At 36.9% G+C, this 24,044-nt stretch overlaps 1 protein-coding gene across 1 annotated transcript in view; it reads left to right on the top strand.

The window, feature by feature from the left end:
* Positions 1–24,044, top strand: part of ITGA1 (integrin subunit alpha 1) — a 79,188-nt gene that overhangs the window by 53,139 nt on the left and 2,005 nt on the right. Inside the window, exons 10-28 of the mRNA XM_080373076.1 lie at positions 1,860–1,933; positions 4,314–4,458; positions 5,647–5,789; positions 7,068–7,211; positions 8,609–8,863; positions 9,298–9,428; positions 10,856–11,019; positions 11,210–11,346; positions 12,339–12,449; positions 12,992–13,077; positions 13,282–13,417; positions 14,407–14,487; positions 16,028–16,104; positions 16,816–16,905; positions 17,927–18,029; positions 19,515–19,628; positions 21,313–21,417; positions 22,563–22,667; positions 23,534–23,626. Coding sequence (XP_080229202.1) covers positions 1,860–1,933; positions 4,314–4,458; positions 5,647–5,789; positions 7,068–7,211; positions 8,609–8,863; positions 9,298–9,428; positions 10,856–11,019; positions 11,210–11,346; positions 12,339–12,449; positions 12,992–13,077; positions 13,282–13,417; positions 14,407–14,487; positions 16,028–16,104; positions 16,816–16,905; positions 17,927–18,029; positions 19,515–19,628; positions 21,313–21,417; positions 22,563–22,667; positions 23,534–23,626 — 2,294 coding nt within the window. The remainder of the gene's footprint in view (positions 1–1,859; positions 1,934–4,313; positions 4,459–5,646; positions 5,790–7,067; positions 7,212–8,608; positions 8,864–9,297; positions 9,429–10,855; positions 11,020–11,209; positions 11,347–12,338; positions 12,450–12,991; positions 13,078–13,281; positions 13,418–14,406; positions 14,488–16,027; positions 16,105–16,815; positions 16,906–17,926; positions 18,030–19,514; positions 19,629–21,312; positions 21,418–22,562; positions 22,668–23,533; positions 23,627–24,044) is intronic.

The following is a 24,044-nucleotide window of genomic DNA, read 5'->3' on the forward strand; positions in this document are numbered from 1 at the left end:
TGTGACAGAGGAGAAAAGTTGATTAATCTGTCCCATCCAGCTTTCTGGTGACAATCCACCTTATTAGATGTAAGCAATGTGGAAAAGATTAGTTAAGTTCATACACTGGAGCCAAATTCTGTGCACAACATGGAGGTCATGGGAACCTTGAGTATTGAAATTCAAGAACAGAATTCTTGAAATCTGTATCAGAATCTGTTTAAATTCTCAATCTAAAAAGCCTCTTGCTAGTACAGTAGTACATTCAAACTTTTTTCTTGGATTTCTTGGGGTTTTTTTGTCTTTGGCCTTTAAAAAATGCAAATAAAAATTGAGAACTGAAAAATCAAATCCAACAAAAAACCATACTTGATAGCCAGTGGATTTTTACACATAATCTTCTTCATATGCCTCTGTGTTTCATGGCTTGGACTTCTGGCTTTAACAGCAATTTTATGTTTTATCCAACCCACAGGCGGGCACAAATGTTTTTTCACAAAATATCCTTTGTAGGAAGCTTGGCAGTTTGAAACTGAATGGAAAGTTAGACTGAGGCCCATTATCTAAGCATTCAGAGCTGCACACACCAACAGTACTGGCATTGTCCTCTGCCTCAGACTGAGGGTCCTGTCTTTCTCAGCTTGTTAGGGAGCATCCTTTACTGCATGAGAACACTGCTTATCAGCAAATGTGCAACTTAAGAGTTTTATGCTTCAAAAGGACTTTTTCAGACTTAGCAGCTACATCTTGTGAAACATGGTGGCATATGTTTCTGTGTCAAACATTTTGTGTTTGAGATCATGTCTGCTTCCTATGACTGACTATAAATCCAAAAAATTAGCAAAGACATCATGTCCCAGGGAGCAACCTCTGTGGTTTAGCTGCTGAGTATCAAAAGTTCAGTATTATTTAATAGTCCAGATGGCTGAAGTTCGTGCAGCCATGGCTTGCTATGCCTTAGTTTCATTGCACAGCTGGAGGTTCGCCTCAGCACTCAAATGGTAGCAGTTGTGAACTCTTACTGGACAAGATCAGAGCAGATTTCATAGCTCCCCTCTGCTGCCCGTTACTGTATCTTGCTCTGAAGAAGGAACTAATATGCAGAAAATAGTTACCTTACTTGACCACTTAAGGTGGCACAATAGTCCTTGAGTATTGCTTTTAAATAGAGGAAAAGGCAGAACTTTTCCCTGATAATATTTTAAGTTTATCTGGAAGCAGAGTAGCACATCAGAGTTGAATAATTAGCATATGACTACCTGACAAGATAATGAAACTAGCATTGATACCTTTTTTATTCAAAATCACTTTAAAGAACCAGGAAGATTTGTCATGTAACTTTCTGGGCAGGATTATAGTTCCCAAGCCCTTCCCTGAGCCTTATGAATCTCGGACAGCTGAGATTTTCCTATGTTGTTTTTGCAGAGGTTCATACAAACATCAAGTGTTTTTCATTTGAAGTTCCTCCAGCTGCCTATGAATTTTTAGTTGCTTGAATACAAGGCTGGGGTTACATGGCTGGTGTTTTATTGTTCAGTTAGCTCAAGAGGGAAATGGCTTAACTATATTAATCAAACATTCCAAACATATTTACAATCAGCCTGAGGTCAAATCTGGTCAGTTTTAGCCCAGAAATATTTGTTGGACAAGTTCTGAGACATGATCTTAAAATGCAAACTCTCATACTCGATGGTGGCGTTTAACACAGATCTTAATTTCTGTATTTATCATAAAAATCTATAGCAAACTATATTCACTGAATATTCTAGTTAATTATGCTATCCTTTGTTATCATATGAGTGTTTTCATTACACTATTCAGATACTTTTTCAGATTGGAACTAAGTTATTTTTGAAACTTTATTTTTTTCTGTTTAATAGCAACAACAGACCAGCAGGCTGCCTCATTTGAAATGGAAATGTCTCAAGCTGGTTTCAGTGCTCATTATTCTGAGGTAAAAAACTGTTTTAAGATAGCTCTTTTACAAAACTGATTTTTGTTGGTGATGGCACGAATTTGGAATGGGTGTTTCAGAATTCTTTGTACAGTCCTGTCTGCTGTTGGAAGTTTTGGAGTTCCCTGTAATGCAGTTATTTTTTTGTAAAGTCTATTTGAAGAATTATTATAAACAATGAAAGCTTAAGAGAGTAAGTACCTTCTTCACATGAACTCTACATTTAATGCTCCCATAGCACTTTCTATCAGAAGAATAGTCTGTAATATGTTAGGAAAGACAGACAAAGACTTTTTACCAAGCAGCCTGTAGTGACAGGGCAAGGGGCAATGGTCTTAAACTCAAAGAGGGTAGATTTAGGTTGAATCTAAGGAAGAAATTTTTTACTATGAAGGTGGTGAGGCACTGAAACAGGTTGTCCAGAGAAGTGGTGCATCCCTCCTTGCATTCAAGGCCACGTTGGACAGGGCTTTGAGCAATGGGGTCTAGTGGAAGGTGTCCCTGTCCATGGCAGGGGGTTGGACCCACATGATCTTTAAAGGTCTCTTCCAACCCAAACCATTCTGTGAGTTATGAAGTATAAAACTGTTGTCTCTAAATATTAATGTATACATTGATACTGCATTGTATTGTTGAAATCAAAACAAAAGGTACATAAAAATGATATTTCTGTCATGGATATGATCTGCATTATTAGTAACACAGCACGTTCTTATTTCTGTTACCACGTTGAATACTTCAGTCCTCAGGGAGTAAATATTTATTAAACTAGGATGCAAAAATCCCTGGGAATTTTTATTAGCAGAAAATCACTTCCTACATATTTTATTTATTCTCAAAAAAATATTTATTGTGATGATCTGCTTAGTGTACACAAATGAAACAAATTTAAGATGAGATCAAAAGAACAGGGAAGAGTTACACTTCAAAGATATGAAAAAGTAGTGACAGTGGAAAAGAGCACAATAGGAGAGTAACTGAACGGAACAAACACCAAGCAATCCAAGACAAACTTACATATATAAGAAAACCTTCAACATGGCTTTGTATAGAGCTCAGCATATCACTGGTAAAAAAGAGAATAGCAGACTTTCAGTATGATTTAACATAAATACATTACTGCAGAGGTACTCGGTTTATTTTTACACTCTGCACTGCATTACACATGATGCTTCAGACTGTGTATCATACCTTATAAAAAAATATTATCCTGATAGAGAGCAGGAGGACTATTTATAAGATTATTTATTTGGTAGACCATATTCTTGAAGTTCATGAACAACTGATCTGCTATGATCAGAACCTCACCTCACTTCAGAAGTGGGTTTTCAGTCCATGGTGCATTGACAGGCTCAGGGTCTCTGGTGTCTGTCTGTCCTGGTTTCAGCTGAGATAGAGTTAAATTTTCTTCTTAGTAGCTGGTGCAGTGCTGTGTTTTGGATTTAATATGAGAATAAAATTGATAACACACTGATTTTTCAGTTGTTGCTAAGTAGTGCTTATTCTGTAAGTCAAGGACTTTTCAGTTTCCCATGCTCTGCCCGTGAGCAGGTGCACAAGAAGCCAGGAGGGAGCAGAGCCAGGACAGCTGACCCAAACTGGCCAAAGGGATATTCCGTACCACAGAATGTCATACTCAGCACATAAACTGTGGGGAGTTGGCCAGGAGGGGCCAACCACTACTCGGGGACCAGCTGGGAATCAGTGAGCGGGTGGTGAGCGATTGTATTGTGCATCACTTGTTTTTTGTCCCTTTGGGTTTTATTCCTCGAGTAAGGAGAACTCCTCCTCCTTTTCATTACAATTGTTATTGTTGTGGTTGTTATTATTATTACTATTATATTTTAATTAAACATTATATTGTTCTTATATCAACCCACAAGTTCTACCTTTTTCCTGATTCTTCTCCCAATCCCACTAGGGCTGGGGGGTAAGTGAGGAAGCAGCTGCATGGTACTTAGCTGCCAGGTGGAGTTAAACCACAACATTGTCTTGTCTAGAAGGCTACATACATGCCTTCAGGAAAGAAGGGTCAGCAAACCATTTCTCATTGACTAAAGGCTCTTGCACAATGTAGAAGACTCACAGATTCAGCAGAGAAAGATTCAAGCTTATGAAAGTTCAGAAGTTGTAGAAGCTTTAAATTTCATTCTGCGGCTTTTCGTGAATGGCCCTTTTTTTTTCTTTTTTTTTTTTTTTCCCCCAACAAAAAGTACAAGACATTCTGTGATTGTAGCGGCCATACTATAATAGAAGCAGGGCTAAATATATAAGTATACAGTAAGCGTTACCCAAATGTGAGCATCATGATCAATGAATGTCTAAAGATAGCTCATCTAGAGAACCTAGAGAACAGGCTTTTTGTTTTTCTCTCCATAAGAATTGGATCATGCTTGGAGCGGTTGGAGCTTATGACTGGAATGGCACAGTGGTCATGGTGAAGGACAGTGGTATTTCAATACCAACTAATGACACTTTTCGTGACAGGCTTTCAGACAAAAATGAACCTCTTGCAGCCTACCTAGGTAAGAGAAATAGCCCGTCTTAGAACATTTTTCAACAAGTGCTACAAGGCCTCTCTTAAATCTCATTCACAAAGAGTATCTTACAGAATATTATCTTATATTCTAGAGACTTGGGAAAATTTATAATGTATGGACATGTATACTGTATTATTTTCTTGTTCTTTAAACAAAAATATTATGACTTTTAGTCCAAGATATACTTAGAGACCTAAGTGTATCTAGACTTTCCCCAACAGAGACATCTAATCTGCTCAGAAAAGATTTCACAGATTCTCATGGTATTCTTATCAAGTTTTTTCTATGCCTTGATAGCTAAAAAAGTTTTATAAAATATTCGGTCTAAATCTTTGCTTAAAACCAAGCTGATTTCTGTCACTCAGTAGACAAGAACAAGAGTTTACCACTGTCTTTTTTATAATATTGTTTTGCATACTGGCAGGCTACTGTTTTCATCTCAGTCTTTTCTACCAAAAAGCATCAGTGGCCTTGCTCTATCCTCCTCTAGGTCTTGCTTTCTACACCTCACGGTTCTGTTTGTTCTGTTACCTTGTTTAACCTATGTTTTCACTGATGAAGAGTCAACACTAGAATAATTTCTTTTTTTCCCCCTAAATACATTCTGTCTTCTTTACAGAGTGCCATTAGCTATTTTATATATATATATATATATATATATATATCAAATTTGGTACAGTCATTTTAAATTTAGATCCTATTCTCCATAATACTTGCAACCCTGCCACATTTCTGATTCATCTGCAATTTTTTTTTGTCTTCCTTCATCAAAGTTGTTAAATTCTTGTTAATATTAAATAGAGCTATGTTCAAAGTGCCACAGAATCACATTTGGAAGACTCCATCAGTTTGACAGTGAGCTAGTGACAACTGTTCTTTAAAAGTAGTTTTCAACCAGCTATGCACAAGTTATTTCATCAGTACCATCATATTCTTACACTGTGTGAGAATGGCAAAGTGAACGTGACTCACCAGCCTGTGATCGGGCTTAATAATACAGTGGTGCTCATGACTCGGAGACTGTAGCCCTTTCAATTAACTGCTATTATTCTATAGCTTAAGTGGGGCTAAACATCTAGTTGCAGAATAAGCCTTTTAAAGGCTCTGAATAACAGCAAGTATTTCTGATGCATTCTGTGTGTAGTGCTGCATCTTGACTTTTCTGCTTCCTAGGATATACTGTGAATTCAGCGTTGACACCTGAAGGTGTACTGTACATAGCAGGACAGCCACGATACAATCATACTGGCCAAGTTATCATTTATAAAATGGAAGGAAAAGAGGTACAGGTGCTTCAGAGGTTAAATGGAGAGCAAGTAAGTATACTTTCATTATTAATATATGAGAAGAATATGGCATGAGAAGTAGAAGTAATGATTTCAAATGAGAACTCTGCATCAAAAAAACAAGTTAAACTAGGAGTTGTAAGCAAGATCAGAAGGAAAGGTCAGGTAGATGCTTTGGTATAGGAAGTAATGGAAAGTGGACTCTGTGGTAGTCAGAGACCCTTGCAAATGTTCTCTTTGAAGATTAAACTGTCACCAGTGTCAAAGTGGTTGTAGCTGTCTCTGTACTTGCAATTTTCTCTGTCTGCTGAGCGGAAGGGATATGTCACTGGCAGGAAATGGGTGTGATAAGCAGAGTTCTGTGCAAGAGCATCAGCTGCGATAGCATGAAATCTTGACTAGCTGCTTGTTATAATTGTCAACATGTAATGACATAATTGAAGATGGTAGTATAATATTTTGCACATGAGGGCTAGAAGACCTACGCAGGTCTCCCCGGGCTGCAGTACAAGCTTCTTTCAGGAGAATTCAGGTTACCTGATTTTCACCTATAGCTGATGCCTGCAACTCAACTAATCAATCAGTCCTTTTTAGAGGTAATAAAGCAAGCATTTTTAAGGCTTAAGGAATCTGGCCTACTTGAACCATCTTCCATTAGATGAGATGCATCTCCCACCAGCAGATACTGCTTCTCATGTGAGTGTAATGGAAATGCAGCCTGTCTAGCTTAGCTGTGAATTGAATGTAAACAGATAAATCACACACCTTGTACCCAGTCTCTGAATGTAGCTAGCTCTTTGTGCAGATCTTCTTCCTCTCCATTTAGTGGCAACGTGGTAATTTTGGACACTTGCCTGCACTGTGCTGTCTTAAAGCTTTTGTCCACTCTTCTACATTTTTCCCGTCAGGCCTAAGACCATTGATTCTGCTCCTATGTGGTGAAGTTGGGACTGAAGAGAAAACTAGCTTCCCCAAGACACTTCTATTCGAATGCTGCTCTAAGAGGTCCTACTCCTCTTAGCAAGTAGACCTTTCAAACTCAGAACAGTTGAAAAATGAACTTTCAAGTGGAATGGACCATTCTTAAATAAAAATAAAATTCAAGAAACCTGACAACAGACCCTAAAATAGAAAACAAGCTTCAAAGACAGACAGATCAAAAAGATCTTCTAGGTAGCAAAGAAAATTTCAGCCTAATAGTTATCATTTGGTATTGTTGTAAGCGACTATAAAACAGGTCTCTGAATTGGAAATGTTACATGATGTTGCTGACTCTGTCTCTGATTTATATCTTAAATTTTCCTGCAGATTGGGTCATACTTTGGGGGTGTTATTACCACAATCGACATCAACAGGGACTCATTTATAGACCTTCTTCTTGTTGGAGCTCCTATGTATATGGGAACTGAGAAAGAGGAGCAGGGGAAAGTATATGTTTATGGCCTGAACAAGGTAAGGATGATGTTTATTAAGCAGGAACAGAACATGCTCCTTACTGTCTTTATATTCTTATTTTAAAGAATTTGAGCTGGGGAAGATGACCTGCTGAAAACAGAGAAACATGATTTTGACAGTTGAGAGTATAATACAGATTATTTTCGACAACTTTCTTCTCAGACTCTTGTTTTCTCACCTTTTTTTCTAACAAAGTTTATTATATAGATAAGCACTATATCCTGCAAGGTGCAATATGGCATAGATGCAAATTTATAGGATTAATTTCCTAGCACATTTTCTTTTTATTTTAATGGCTTAGGGAACAGTAGGGCTCATCATATCCTAAAACTGTGTGCTTCAGTATCCTTGTGACTTGCTTACAAACCTAGAGCTAAACCCTATGCATCCAACAGCTTTTAAACATGTCACGACTAGATTGAGGAATACACCAGCTACAACACAGTTTCTTAATTTTGTAAGTCTCTCTTTCCAATGTCTATGCATATTTTTTCTTCTTTCTTTCTTCTTTTAGTCCACTACCATTGTGTATAGTTATAACAGTTATCAAAATATGTCCTAGCAATGACAGTCTCCTAAAATACTAGTGCAAGAAAAGGACCTGAAGAGACAGGATCTATTTGACAAGGAGCTCTTCTGGTTTTCACATGCTTGTTGCTAACAACAAATTGCTGGTAAATAGGGTTGGTGAGAAAACAAGAATTCCATATTCCCCAGTAATGTGAAGTTTGAAATTTGTTTTTCCTGTGTTTCCATTTATCCATCCCCCATTAAAGGACATGCAACAACTCCTTGCTGCTGCTAATCTCTTAACATGGAACTCATGGGACCAATCTCATGGAAATACTGGTTACATACTATACTGTATGTGTGGTTTTTGTCTAGGATGCATAGTGGACTAGAAGAATATATATATTAGGCCATGGAGTATGAGGCTACTGAGGACACAATTCAGTCTATATAAGAGAAATGCTGTCTTTTGTTCCAGAATAACAGTATTGCCATCTGTGATTCATCAGAAACTTGGCTTACTTCTCAGATTAAGAAAACGCCTTTGGAAGAACTCTTTACACTATCTTAAGAATGTAGTTTACTTACAGTAACATCCAAATATTGATATTATGCTTTCCTGTGAACCTCTGACTTCAAGAGGTTAGATGCAGAAGCATCTAGATGCAAAAAGAGAAGGAGCAAAAATGTCTTTCCCACCCTCTGTTCAGAAAGAACAATTGAATTGTAATTACAGAATCACAGTTTCTGCAGTTACAGTCACTAGGAATGGGATGTAATTGTTTACTTTAATTCATCAGTTTGTCATCTGGACAGGAGCTCTTAAAAGCATGTGTTGCTAAAATGTTGATGGAAAACCACAAACTAAATCTGTTCTTTCACAGACAAAGTTTGAGTATCAGCTGAGTCTCGAACCTACAAAGCAAACATGCTGTTCGCCATTAAAACAGGACACCTGCAAAGTTCTTAAGAACGAGCCTTGCGGTGCACGCTTTGGGACTGCGATTGCTGCAGTGAAGGATCTCAACCTAGATGGATACAATGACATCGTAATAGGTTCTCCCTTAGAGGATGATCATCGGGGAGCTGTTTATATTTATCATGGCCATGGCAACACAATCAGTAAAAAATATTCGCAGGTAAGAAGTACAACTTTACAGATTGGCAGCTGCTCTAAGCGTACATAGCACGAACCCTGTTTTCCTGATTCTTCCCAACATAGTATCAAACTGTGACTTGCCCTCTCATGACAGCTTCTTTTTTAAAAAGCTCTGTACTTTTAAATTCATACTGATTTAACTGAATGTGACTCTAACATTGTTAGAAAATATATCTGCATGTTTTTATTAGAAACCTTCTGATATGTTCTGTACAGACAGAAAAGTAGATGTCTTGCAATTCTGAAAATTTATAGCATGTTCATCACTATGGTAACTCTTTTAGGAGTATTGTAAAGAAAATTTTAATATATTGAACGAGTGTAAAAGCCATCTAACTGCCAACAAATGTGTCTTGAATGTCGTTCTAAAATCCTTCAATATGAACTGCATAAACCTCTTAATGCTTTTCACAGCGTATTGCATCAGGTGGAGATGGCGAAAAGGTGAAATTTTTTGGCCAGTCTGTGCATGGAGAAATGGATTTAAACAATGATGGTCTGATCGATGTCACCATTGGAGGCCTTGGTGGGGCTGCCCTCTTCTGGTATGGATACTCACAGCAGCTGTCAGGCCAGAAAATAAATATTTGTCTTAGGATACCGATGTAAATTTCATGCCCTACTATTTGGACTGTTGTGAGGATACTGGTTTCAGCTCATGCCTTGACACTGGCTGTGAATCCTCATCTTTTTTTTTTCTTTGGAGGAACAAGTAGAAAACTTAATGGATAGTGGTAATAAATATAGGGATGTTTTAGAAACCTTGTTAGCCTAGTATGAAGAGCTTGTCCTCTAGACTATATTCAAGATAGAAATTGATTCCACTTGTGGCTCTAAGTAAAATAGAAAAAACTCTGTGTTCCCTTTTTCACACTATATTGCATATTCACTTAGTTAGCAATATCAAGGACAGGTTCAAATGTAAAGAGTTCACTAAAAAAATGCATTTGACTTCCCAATATGAAAACTCTAGTTTGACTCCTTAAGTCTTGGAAAAATTTTAGCTTAACTTTCTGGTTAACAGTGGATTCATTTGCTTTACAAAAGAGCATGATTCTGATGGCATAATGGGCAATATATATATATATTTTTTTTAAGTGGGAAGAGAAAAATACCAATAAGATAAATAAACAATGTAACAAGTAAGCCCTCATTTCTAAAGCACAACAAAAACGATCTGTTTGTCTCATAAGACAATTGCTAAGCCAGCTCCTTGCTTTCCCTGTCCTGCTGTTCCACACAACTCACCTGCTAGGTGATCAAGTTTGTCAAGTTTTGCTACCAGTCTCAAGCTGCCAGCTACCCCTCACCTTCATCTGATAGTTTGTCTTTCTAAAAGGTCCTTGTGTGAAAGCAATGAGATGCCCCTTCACTGCATTGTTTGATCACAAATCTGAAGAAAGCTATTTTGCCAGCTAAATTTTCTGCTGGTTTAGTAGGCTGATATAATCTCTCTGGAGGCCAAAGGGAACTGAGCCAGAGTGAAGAGAGAGGCAAGAATGCATTGCAGGAACAGGGGCAAAGGGGAATTAACGTGAAGCAAATTGGTGGTGAATCTCAGCCTGTTTATTTACCCATAGCCTAAGAGATGGCACACTACCCTCCAGCTCAGGTATAATAATATGTTAATCTGTGTATACCCTCAACAATGGGTCTGGGCCTTCAGTCCCTTTTAAAATGGGACTGACTCCACAGAGTTGCTTAAATGCTTTTGGAAATATTTCCTTTCCTCTGGTATCTGTTCTGAAACAAGTACAGCACTGTGGAGAAACCCTGTGACCATTTTCTCTGTAATTTTTCACTGGTGCTATGGTTAATTACTTGTCTAGACCATCACATGTGTGTATTCTAATGTTGAATTTTATATTTGTATTATATAAGATGTTGCACATTTTATAAGTTCATTTTAAGTTTAAAAAAACCTTGCTGCTATCATTTCCAAAGCACTTTCTTTCTTCATGTTTTTGTTAAGGTCCCGTGATGTGGCTGAAGTAAATGTTTCCATGCAATTTACACCCAAAAGCATCAATATCCAACAACAAAATTGTCAGATAAATAAAAGAAAAACAATATGCATAAATGCCACTATTTGTTTTAAGACCAGACTAAAGTCAAAGGAAGATACATTTGAATCCAGTAAGTAGATAAGTGCTAAGCTATGGAATCTTTACGCTACAAAACTGCTATGCTCGCATTCATTTATTTCTCCGGAAGTAGAAATCAACTCTTTTAAATTCACTATTCAAAGTGCATTTAAGGTACTTCAGGAAAAAAGAATGTATAGAGGCAAATTGGTTCATAATATTGATTTCAACTTCCTTTGCAGGTCTGCAGTATTGGATTACTCTTGACTCACAAAGACAAATACCTCGAAGCTTGTTTGCAGAAAGCCATGAGAGGAAAATGCAAAAAAATATAACTGTCAAAGGGTCAGAATGTATTAAACATAACTTCTACATGTTGGCAAGTAAATCATTTAAAGTGTTTTTCTCATGTTATCATTATAATAACCCAAATGTATTCCATTAATTGTAAACTGGACAACAAAATCTGCATCCTGAATTAGTCTTAAGAAGTGTATGTGAAATTTACTGACTACTTAGGATGTATAGATTTGTATATGTGTATGTATATATATATATATACACACATACAAAAAGCTTTACTTACATGTACAGTCTGTTTACTGTTGTCTCTTTGTGTCTGTCTTTAAGAAAAAGCATAACACAGTGGAAGCAAGCATCTATTGTGGCTAGTAGTTTAGGTGCATTCAAAACTCAGCAGAGGCATGTGTGCGAGAAGTCTAGTTTGCATATTGCAACAATTTCTCCTACTAAAATATAGTTTAAAACCTTGCAAATTAGCTTTGGGATGGAGTAGACTTTTCCAGTGCAAAACAGAAATTAAATTAGAAACTGTGAGAACCAAGTTTCCCAGATTGTAACTAATGTGCAGAGTGAATGGAGATGTATATTGTAAGCTACCCGCATTTGAAATGTTTAGTGACTTTACAGTTGTGTCATAGTTCATAACTCATGATGAATGATGCAGAATTTGATTGAATATACATCCAGCAGCAGGCCTAGGTTTGACCTCACATGATGTGACACCACTGCTGTTTGTCTTACTGATCCTTTAAGCACAACTAAAAGAGTAAAGTCTATGAGTTGACTGTTCTGAGACATTCTTAAATGAAGCTGTGTTGGATATGCTTAGGCCATGTGACATTTTTATGATGAGATGAGATACACAAAAGCATTAGTAGAGATTTATATGGTTCGGCTTGCACATTAAATGCTTTATCATCAATTGCAAGCACGCAAATGCTTCTCTAGCAAGGATGGCGACAGTGTGACTGAAAAATATTTTACCTCAGCATTGTTTAGGTTTTTTTAACCTCCTTAGATATTAATGTGAATGTCCATAACAGCAGTTTTGTTTTCTTTATGTTCTAGGATAAGCCTGACTTTCAGGACTCTGTAAAGGTTTTGCTGGAGTTCAATTTTTCTGATCCAGAGAGTGGGCCTGTTCTCGATAGCAACCTGCCAAATTCAGTATCTGAATATGTAAGTCAGCAAGATTCTGTATTAATAACCAAATTATTTAAGGTAAAATTCATAGCCCACATAAGAGCTGAAAGTATTGTCCACAAATTGGCTAAAGAGGGAGGATTGTTGAGCCTGTCGAGATGTCTCCTCTAAATGTGTCTTTGGGAGTGAGAAGCTTGGGAACCAGCCTGGGGTTTTAAAGCTGTTGAGAGTTAACTGAAGATAGAAGAGAGTACAAGCAATTTTATTGTCATTTTTTACATAACTAGAGCAGGAGAATGTTAGTCATTTACTTTGATGGCTCTTGGCATCATTCATACTTCTACTGTTGCCTCTTTTTCTAAGCTAAATGAATCACTTTGAAGGGAATGAGTAGAAAGCTTATGTTTCACCTGTGAGTTTTACGGGGTGTTGGCATGTTTAGCTGATTAATATTAGGGAAGACTTCCTTGATTGTCAAACAGGAGACCTTATATAAAATTAGATAATGAATTAAAATTCACATATTTAATTTGAATCCTAAATGTAATAAAATTGATAAAAAAATACTATTGTTGCAGATTCCTTTCACAAAAGATTGTGGAGCCAAAAATAAATGCATTTCAGATCTTGTTCTGAATGTAAAAGCAAGCATAGCTGGAGACAGGTAACTACACTGGGTTTATTATATCATTTGATATCTGTACAAAATTCATATGTTAAATTATAAATTCTCTTGTCTAATAAGGTAATGCTGTGTCATAACTTCTAAATCAGAAACAATATATTCCAGACACTGAAAGAAGTTCCTCTTTATGTTAAAAACAGATTCAAAAGTTGAGGGGTCCAACATTCTTAACTTATTTTACAGCTCTTCTCCATTCATTGTAAAGTCACGCAATGATAAGTTCACCATCCAGCTCTCCGTGAAGAACAAAAAAGACAGTGCCTATAATACCAGAGTTTTGGTTCAATATTCTCCAAATATTATTTTTGCTGGCATCGAGGTAGGAATTTTTCACATTACCATATTTATCATAACCTATATTGCTAGAGAGATCTGAGGAAGCCTTTTTAGTAAGCCTGAATTTCACTGCTCGGGCGTCATCTCTGTTGATTGGAAGAGATTCCCTTGGGAGTGTTGTCCTCACTTATGCCTCTAAAAGAATGTATTTATCTTGACCTGTATACACTCTTGCCTAGCCTCTGTTAACTACAGACAAAAGTTTCATAATGACATTTAGACAGCAAGTGCCTGCATCTCAGATGAACATCAGCACCATGAATCATTTGTACAATTGTAGAGCCAGAAATGCTTTGTTATTTGTCAGTACAGCTCCTGAGCCTCTAGAATTCTCCTTTTGCATGTGTATAGAAAAAGCACTGTCTTGGTAGGGTAGCATAGATCAGTGCATGTCTCATCCGTATCTCAGACAACATTTCCAAAGTAGCTGTTTTTCTGCCTCCCTCAGCAGGTATACTATGGATGCACCTCAGTTCAGGTGGGAAACATTAGGAGAAGTTTGTTTTCTATGAGCAATCCTGATGTTGCACATTAGAAGTCAGGGATCCATAGGACTGTTGCTGACCCTGCGGCAAGAGTTTACGGAGTATGATTTTTTCAATAACTTTTATTGTCAAGTTAGGAACACATTTACAAAATCACATGTAAAAACTGTGTGCTCATACATACGTTGATCTGCTAGACCCCATGACTAATTTGCATGGCATCCACTTTGTATATAATTGCTAATGTTCCAAACACGTTCACTGGAAGGGAATAATTGCTACTAATTGATGCAGATGTCCATAGGTGAAAATTGTTTTGTAGTTGTGGGTTTCTATTCTTGTTCCAGTTCAATCAAGGCTTTGTGTCTTACAGTGCTTTGATGATGAAAAGCAGAAGTGGTACACATGTTCAACATGCCATTGTTGCTTAATCGAAATTTAAAGAGAGTTTGCACAAGGTCATGATTTCACTTTCTTTTTGCTTTAGGGTATACAGAAAGATAGCTGTGAATCTAGTCACAACATCACCTGTAAAGTGGGATATCCATTTCTAAAACCTGCAGAAGAGGTAAAAAGACCTGCATGCAAATTCTCTTTGCTTCATATTGTTCTAAGGCCAGGGCAGTCCCTATCACTTCTGAATATTTTTCTGTTGTGTTCACCCCAAAACCTGTCCATGCATGTTTCCCAAGCTATCCTTGACATAAACGGCACTAAGGCAGATAGGGAAATATCAGATCTTCAGTACCTGGGCAGTCAGCTGCGGTATGTGAGGAGGTAATAGGTGCCTATTGCCGTCTGACACTGTCAGAAGGCAAGTAGCACACCTGGTCAGACAGGTCTGCTCCAGGAGTGTAGGATAATTGGTTAGGATGTACTGATAAGACATTAGATACTGTGGCTTTCCACCGGATGGAGTCTGTGACTTTATTTGGTATGTAAAATTCAGTCCGTTAGTTGAAAAGAGAATACGCTGGTATATGGAAATGTTACCCTGGATCTGTCAAAGCCAAGCATCAAGACTTCACCTCTGCTCAGTACGGAATGAGGTTTTTTTCCAGCAAGCACTGCACTTAAAATCAAGCCCCAGCTTGAACAGCTCCACTGATAAGTCTGTATCTCCTGCTGAAACAGAGACAGATGTTCCTCTGTCATCTCTGTATTGAAGATGCATAACAGAAGGACCATCAGGACAGACGTCCCCTTATATTCCCTCCCGCATACACATTCCAGCTTGTGTCTTGAACTTGTAGGGTTAAGTCAACTGCTACTTTCTTGCAGCCAAGTAAACATTCTAACCAATGTCAGTGCCCACAATGCTCCACTCCCTGCTTTACTGAGTATTTCACATTTTCCTTTTGTGCTTTGATTGTTAGTTCATCTGTAGCTATAGATCCCGAAATTTAGAAATTTCATACTCGCCTTTGCAATCAGAAATCAATAAATCTCTGACTCATTTATAAGCAAGCCTAATACATTCCTTTTTAAACCATCTTCCTGGCTCTTTTTTTTTTATATGAAGAAATACCTGTACATAGATAGATAGATAGATATACATTTTATATATATATATATCATATAATATATATAATGAGTAGGGAATTTTTGTGAGATCTGGTAGTTGTTTATTTGCATTATAAACATGTATTTATGTTCAGTATTCTAGGTGGTTTACCATGTATTGAGATTCCAGCAGCATTCTATAGACAGCTCATTTCCACTGTAAATTGCCAGGTTTTAAAGCTTTGTTTCTTCCTCATTAGATTAAAAAAAAAAAATGTTTTGATAAACTGCTTGCAAGACCAGTTGGTTTCTGTTAAGAATTATTTAGCTATGTGTTTCTAATATACTATATAGTAAGTTTTACTGAGGCTTCTCAATTCTGAAAATCTCAGCTTCTGTTTAATAAGCGATAAATATTAGATTTCCTTCTTGTTTGGGACAAACTCAAAAAAGTGGATTCATTCATAGAAAAGTATTAAAATGTGAACAAAGATTCCATAGATGAAAGTAGCGCAGTTGCTCATTTGTCATCAGATCAAACGTTATTACTGTGCTTTTATTATTTTTTTTCCCTTTTAAAATGTGTAATGTATTTCTCTAAACAGATTTCCTTCAAAATATCATTCCAATTCAATGCATCATATCTCCTGGAAAATGCTACTGTTCATGTGTATGCAACAAGGTTAGTTGCATTCATTACTTGCTTACCTTCAGATTTTTAATTGTTTTTTTTTTCCCCTTAGAATGGTCTACAGCTTTGTGTTTCATAGTAAAACAAAGATGACTTTTCTGAACTCAGAAGTGCTAAACAATCTATATAGCCGGCATCTTTACAGATGTACTTGGTCCAACAGTGGATGGAATAGACTAAATAAACAGCTGTTTATAGTAAGCCTGGGAGTCACAAATTAGTCACAATTTCCAGTAGGTTTACCTTCAGAAAGGGTTTATTCTCTTACAAAATCAGTGAATACTTTTGCATGAATCACAGTTTATGCTATATGAAAAGGTCTGGCCTTCAAAGAGCAAGAGCATTGCAAAAGTGATCTGTGATAAAGGAATGCATTTGCCCTCAGTGCTTGCTCCCTCTGCAAAATCCAGGGATGGTGTGAGAGCAGTGGCCCTTAATTGATCCATTTTCATTAAGTCAACTGCAATCTATATATTTAACAAAGATGCATTTCTGAGCTGGAACTGGTGCAGGACTTAACTTTTTATTTAGTGGAAATAATATTTTGAATTTATTTTTAGGAGATAGTAATTAACTGGAAATAATAGTGTGTTTTCATACCCAGAGATGTAGGTATTTCGGTTTCTTAAGATCCATTCCCACCTAGTAGTCATGTTGCATCTGCACACTCTGGTCTGAGTGGCATATGTTGTTTTATTTTAGTGACAGTGAAGAACCACCTGAGACCTTGAGTGACAACAGAGGACATGTTACAATTCCAGTAAAATATGAAGTAGGATTAATATTTGTAAGGTATTGATGCTTTTTTGTACTTCTATTTGCTAACACAGTGAATAGTGGGTGTTTAAAGAGGGTATGGTATTGGTTTTGTTGTTGAGCTGTGCTCATTATCTACAAATGACAGCTTCTAGTCTGATGAACAGGAAGCACAGGCTTCACTGAAAAGAGCAATTACATGAAATGATGGTGAGTTACTGTCCCTATCTTGCTGTATCTCCGTTTTGTCTATTTAAATTTGATCTCCAGTTTGCAAGTATAACAGCAGCTTTTATTGATTCTTGTACTTTGCTCTATTCATTCAAAGGCATTTCACATAAGAAAGTAAATGCTTCCTGCTTCCTGATGGACATGAGTTTGTATCACTATAATAGCGCACAGTGTGATGTTTGATTTCCAGCTTCCAAGATTAGCCTAACTTAGATTCTCAGGGTTTTGAATTTTTTAATCAGTTCAGACATACACATTAATGTAGGTCTTGTAGTACTCGTTATTTTCAGAAATAGCCAGAATTCAGTTAAATTCCACCCCTGAAAAACATAAATATTATTAGTAGAGTGCATTGCATAGTGTACAGGTGTAAATAATTAAGTGAAATTAATTTTGGATGCATTTCATGGTTCAAATCCAGTCTTCGTTTGTCCCATAAGGAATAAGGTTGAAATTAGAACATGCTGGGGTTATTCTGCTTTTACTTGGTTCTGTCTTTTATAGGACCCTGCTTGTTTCACATGGCAATGCTCAGGATAAGGGACTGCACAGCTAGAATAAGAACAGCAAAAGTGGGCCCTGAAGTATTATTTTGGGGAACAATATTTGCTCATTTTGTAGTTTTATCTGAACAAAACATTTAAAACATAAATAATAAAAAGTGAGTACTACTAAGAAAACGGATGATTTGAACTTCAGTGGAAGTAGCAGTGCACTTTTAATTGCAAGACTAGTCCTGGAAAAGACCTATATTATTAACTGCTGGAGTTTTTATGAAGTTTGTGTGCTTATTGAGGTTTTTGTGTGTTTTTCTTTTAACCCACAGTGTTTTCAAAGAGCACCATGTTATAATTGCAGCAAATGATACTCTCCCTACTGCTATTAACACAACAGAGCAGATTGGGGATGAAGTTACTCTGCATTATAGGGTAAGAAACAATTAAAAGTGTATGATATAGGTACTGGCTTAATTTTTTATTTTTCATTTCATTTGAATTGCTTAATGTGATAGCATATAGCACCTATGCAATATGTTAAACCTTGTACATGGGTATTTTGTGCTTAACACCTTTTTTTTTTCTTGCTCGCTTTGGAATAAGGTGAGTCGGAGGTTGTCAGAGTGGTCCACCTCTGCAGAATAGTTCTGGTGTTTTTTAGAGCTGCTGCCCTCAGCAGGGGAAAGAAAGCATGTTACATGAGAACTTAACCTATGTTCATTGCAGTTTAGAACGGATACTTCTAAAATTCAGTCAGCTTTGAAAAAGGCAAATGCCATGCCCCAAGAATGTTGTCTTCCTAATGGAAGGAATACTGCAAGCTATAATCAGTTGGAAGAGATATTTAATGGACTAGAGGCCCAGCCTCAAGTTGCAGTAGGACTGAATTTAGTTATCTTGAGAGCAGCCTTGTTCCCCAGTGTCAAATTCAAAGCTGAACAAGGGTCCTGTATAAAAAGAATAAAAGTCTGTATCAACTTCTATCTGTAAAAAATGGGGCATAGGAAAGTTCTTGCTTTCACTAAATAGCAATACCAAAGGGTTTTTTCTGTTTTTTAGCCTAAATATAGTGTTTTACTCAGCGACTGTTCTTAGTTGAAGCGTTCAAATCCAGTAATCTCAAAGCTTTTGTGGATGTTTAAGGCATTATTCATCAAATTTCAAAATCTTTGCTTTCTGAATGTGAAGCTGGTAAACTGCAGAGCATACCACTTACGATCTTGTGAGCAAAACTCATCTCTACAACCAGCTTGTCACAGATGAGTAGTCAGAAGAACAAAGTTAAACAGGTTTTTCAATTTTTATTAAGCTCATCCACTTCAGAGAAAAGATCACCAATTCACCTACGAGCAATTCCACCTAGGTGTTTTCTCCATCCTCAGCCCTGGCAAGCCTGTTCAGAAGGAGCAGCAACTTACAGATATGTCCTGTGATCTTCACAGGGAAAAGAGGGAAGAGGAGTAGATGAGCAGGAGGGCTGTTGCCTAAGCAGACCTAAGGAGGAACCAGCAGGAGCAACCGCTACTGCAATGGCTCCTCTCCCATCTTGAAGCTTTATGAAAAAACATTAATAAAGGCTTTATTAAAAATTGAAATGAAATTGCCTTAGCTAGAAGTCCCAGATGATAAAAGGATACAGTAAACAAGATAACAAGAAGGCATTTATGTCAGGATGGCCCCTTTCATCCTGTTCATTTGATTTCCTTCAGTAAGAGCATTGTATTACCAAAGACCACAGAAGAATGTGTCTCCTTATTCACAACAGGCTGTTCTCAGGGAAAGAGTACATCAAACCAGGTTTTGCATAACTGATTGTGGAAACATAAAAAACCACAGAGGGAAAGGAAAAAAACTCACAACCAAATACCAACAAAATAAGGAAAGTACTCATCAAAATGTTTTTCTTTTTTTTTATAGATTGAAAAAGGTGAACACTTTCCAATGCCAAACCTCACACTGCAGATCTTATTTCCCAATGTAACAGCAGCCAAGAACACTCTTCTCTACCTTACTGCATTGTCACATTCTCAAGTAAGCTAGAAATTCATATTTCTGTGATTAATTTACATTTTGGAAATTCCTTTGTTGGAAGGAACTGCAAAATGCAAACATTTGGGATTATGCCTCTCTTCAAGGTAGATACTGCTTTTAGTATCTAAGATGCTAAGAGAAGATGCTAGTGTTTTAAGAGCATGTACAGATGTGCATAAAAAGACAAGTTTTTTTAAAAGGAAACAAGCAAATCTAAAATTGTGTTGAACAATAACTGGACTATAACAAGGTTAATTTTATAAATTTCCAAGTGATGAGAGGTCCAGACTGAGATATGAGTGACACAAGTTTCTTTCTTAGTTTTGCCTACTGAGCCTGTTTATCTCCATTGTCAGCAGCGCCTATTGCAAATGCTCTAGTCCTGCTATGTACATCTAGAGCTCAGTCTCCTGTTCAGTCCTCTTCTTTTGGTTGCTGAAATTAGCCTTCCTGCATGTCTGCTCTCCAGCACTCTGGCTTCTTCCTTCTCTGGGGCTCTGAGACACCTTGAAGGGGATGGTAGGTCATTATCTTTCAAATGCTTTTCACTGCAGCCCTCATCAGAGTTTTTCTATTTCATTACTCCAAAGCAGCTGAAGGAGATCACAATTCCAGCAAAGCCCTTCATTCCAGATATGTAGACATTAAAAGTAGTGCTATATCAGTGAATGGATGGCTGAAGAACCCAAATATCACTAAGTGGTGACCAAACCTCTTTTTTTTTTATTATTTTATCTTTCACTCAGAGACAGACACACAAGTGCACCTCTCTCCAAATATTTCAATTAGTTTTGAGGTGTTGCACCACTGAAAAATAAACCAAATGCTCTAAATGAAAGTTCAGTGTTCACTTTAAAACAAAAATAAACAAAAAAAATCCCCAAACCCCAAAATATTTAGTGTTTAGAATACAAAGGAATTATGTCTGTTCCTAAATTCCTTCCCCCCTTATTTTAATTCCTAGGCAATCACCATATTTGACCCAAGCTTGCACATAAAATCAACAAATCCGTGCTTTTTCTATAGGTATAATTCACCTATGGCTAGCTACACCCCAGTGATAGTAGGGTGCCAAAGTGCACTGCAGGGGATTTGCAATCCTCTTCATGCTAGCCATCTGAAAGTGAATGGCCTGACCGAAAAAAACCAAATTGCCCCCTCACCAAAGACACTAAAGGTTTTCCCAGCTGCCTTTGAAGGAGACATGGAGGTCTAACAGTGCTCCAGCACCTGTTGCCCTTCCCCGAGTACTGCAGCAGAGGCTCCTGAATCCTGCACTTAACCTGCCTGTCACTTAACCTACTGCTAAGGTAGAACCTCTGTGGATTCCCATGCAAAAGCTATTTAGCTCTTTCAATAGACAACCCTTGCTGCTTCACATAGTGGTCATCTTGCAAGAAGTTCTTGTTTCCTTCTGCAGATGTTTAAGTAGCTGAATAGAATTTAGGTTCAATTATCTCATAAAAACCTCATTTTCTGTTTGAATAATTATACTTAAAATACCTATACCATCTGAATTTCCTAATCTTCACTCTTGCAATATGCAGGTTTATTGCATTTAGTGATTAGTAAATGTTAATAATGTTACTAAATATTATTAATGTTGCCTTGTTTCCAGAACATTTTTTTGTAAATTGATTGCATATTCAGACACTAAGAATAATATTTTTACTTCTTCTAACAGAATGCCATCTGCCAAACTAGTTACCCTGTAGATCCCTTAAAGATCGGCACTGGTAAACCATTTGTGTTGCCAAAAATAAAAGAACCTACAAAGGATACAATTATGGTAAGCCTATGTATGGTATATATATTCATCCCAGATATTAACCCAGATATTGGAGCATAGTACTTCTGCAATAAATATATAAAAGCTTCTCTAAAACTGTATCCTATGGAAAGTCACTTTGTCTTCATAGCCTGAAAAGCCATCTTTATGTAGACTAGTTATTTAGCTACAAAACTGTATGTGGAACTGTATTTGGGGTGGATTGTTTTGAGGGTTTTTTAGGTCTAGCACATGTATAAATAATAGTAGTACATTTGATAGCTGAGTAAATCTTTGCCTTCTATATTCCCATTGCAATTAATAAATGGTAATAGTTTAAAAGCTTCTCATCTCCTTGCAAATTTTCTAGACATCCAGTTGAAAATACTTTCAAATGCTAGCCCTCTGATCTGATAGATTTTCCATGCAACTGGTAGAAATGTATTTGATGATCCTATTTGGAAGGGATTGGCCTCTCACGTTTACACAACAGAAGAGTTGCAAAGTAATTTTGCTGCTGTACTTATGACAGCATGTCAGAGGGAAAGCCATCATACGGCCTCCTCAGCATAGCAGTACAAGCCGAGTTTCTGGTGCAGATGAAACTATTCCATGAGAAGAGTATTTTGTCATGCTTCAGTCCTTCACAGAAGTAATAAAGGTCTAGGCTAAGCAAATGTTTCTGGAGTGTTGAACATAATTCTGCTGCCCTCCCAGCTAGAAAGTGACCCTGGGAAGTAAAGATGCTTATTTCTTCACACACTTATCCTGCCTTGCTTGGAACATACAAGTGTCCCACAATTTGAAAGGATCAAGAAACACTGCAGGGAAGCCATAGCTGTGCTGGCAAAAAAACGCTTGCTGTTATAGGCTGTACCTCCTTTATGAACTCTGCTGATGCCTTTTGCTGCGTACCTACAGTAAAAGAGCATCCTCAAGGCTAAGGAAGCCTGCAAAAACTGAGTGTATTCTACCACAGTATGAATATCTCAACTCATTTTATAAACTACAGTGTCATTTTTACACAAAAAGCCTCAGTGATTAATATCAGTTTAGTACTGGTGTCATAGCAAGTCTGTGATCTGTATATATCATAGTTTACATGGTTTTATTTTAGTAATGTGAAAGTCTTTTCCTATTAATTCATGCTATTTCCTTTTAAATAGGACTGTGATACATACAGCTGTGCATCTATTAATTGTGCCCTGGTTCCATCTGACATATACCAAGTGAATGTTTCATTAAGAGTATGGAAACCTACCATCATAAAAGTAAGTAAATCCCATTTGTATTCAGAATACTCTTGGGTTTGAGAAACTTAAGCCAACATTTCTAATGTTTACTAAAATGACACATTTCATTTTCTTAAGTCTCCACAGTCCCCTAGTATTTGAAATCATTTCTCTTGCTATTTTAAAATTTCCTCAATACTAAGTTACATGTATTTTATTATCCTTAAAGTAAGTACTTAGAACTTAGCAGGATTTTCAAAACATAGTAAGAGGAAACCCCTTACTTATCCTGTATTGATGGTCCTTTTTTTAATAGCTACTGATGCATCTACAAATTCTAATTCAGCAGATGTAAGGAGGGGTATGTAGAAGCATATAATTTTTAAGTGATTTTTAATCTGGAAAGATTTTTCAAGTCTAGAAATTATTTTTTAATCAAAAAGAGCAGAGGAGAGAGTCTTCACCTCAGGGCACACCTCAATATTGTCTGATAGTTACAACAATGACCAGGCTGTGGTCCATTTTTCTCAGCTGATAGATTTCTGATACTGAGTTCCTGTTTTGTCTCTTTGGTTTTGTCTGTAAAATAACAGGACAGGAGTGGAGATACAGCAGAATTTTAGGAAGCCTGAATCTGTCCCTGGGTCCAAAGTAGTATACCAGGATTAATTATTATTTCTTCAAAATCTCTGCTCTCTATTCTTTGAAAGCTTTATTGCTGTCTTGTAAACAGTGATGTGTGTGTGTTGAAGGTGGCAGACATGAACAGCTCCATTGAATTTCCCATTTCTCAGCACCTCCAAAAACCTTAGCATTAAGTTTTGCTTTCACCCTTCTCATTTCTATGAAGCTTTCTACCTCAAACTATATAATTGTAAACCATAGCCATGTCTGTCTTCTTCCAGGCAAGTATTCACAGCTTAACCCTTGTTGTGAAAGCGTTACTTAGGAGTGAGAACTCATCACTGATTTTGAGAAATGACCATCAAAAACTAGAGGTAATAACATGATAGTTCATGGTTTTATTCTTCATAGGATTTATTGTGCTACTGAATCTTCAGTTTTCATTTATTACTAGTGAATTGATTGTTACCTATTGTAATGTATTATCCTGCTCTAAATAAAAGTGATTTCATATTACAGTAGAAATGTCAGAATTAGTCAGATGATACCAAAATCCCATTGCCAACCAGTGTATCTGGGTGAGAAGTACTGTCTGAAGTACTTCTGCCTGTAGCAGGATAAATGCTTCTTGCATCTGTATAAATTAAAATTATAATTTAAATTATTTTAAGGAATGAATAGTATTATTTAAATTGTCCTGGGTCATTTAGAAGTACATTGTATTTTATTTATTATTTCTTTCCACTTCATTACCCAGGATATCAGTTTGAAACAGGATCTTTTATTTTTCAG

Source organism: Falco punctatus (genome assembly GCF_963210335.1).
Source record: "Falco punctatus genome assembly, chromosome: Z".
Lineage (NCBI taxonomy): Eukaryota > Metazoa > Chordata > Aves > Falconiformes > Falconidae > Falco > Falco punctatus.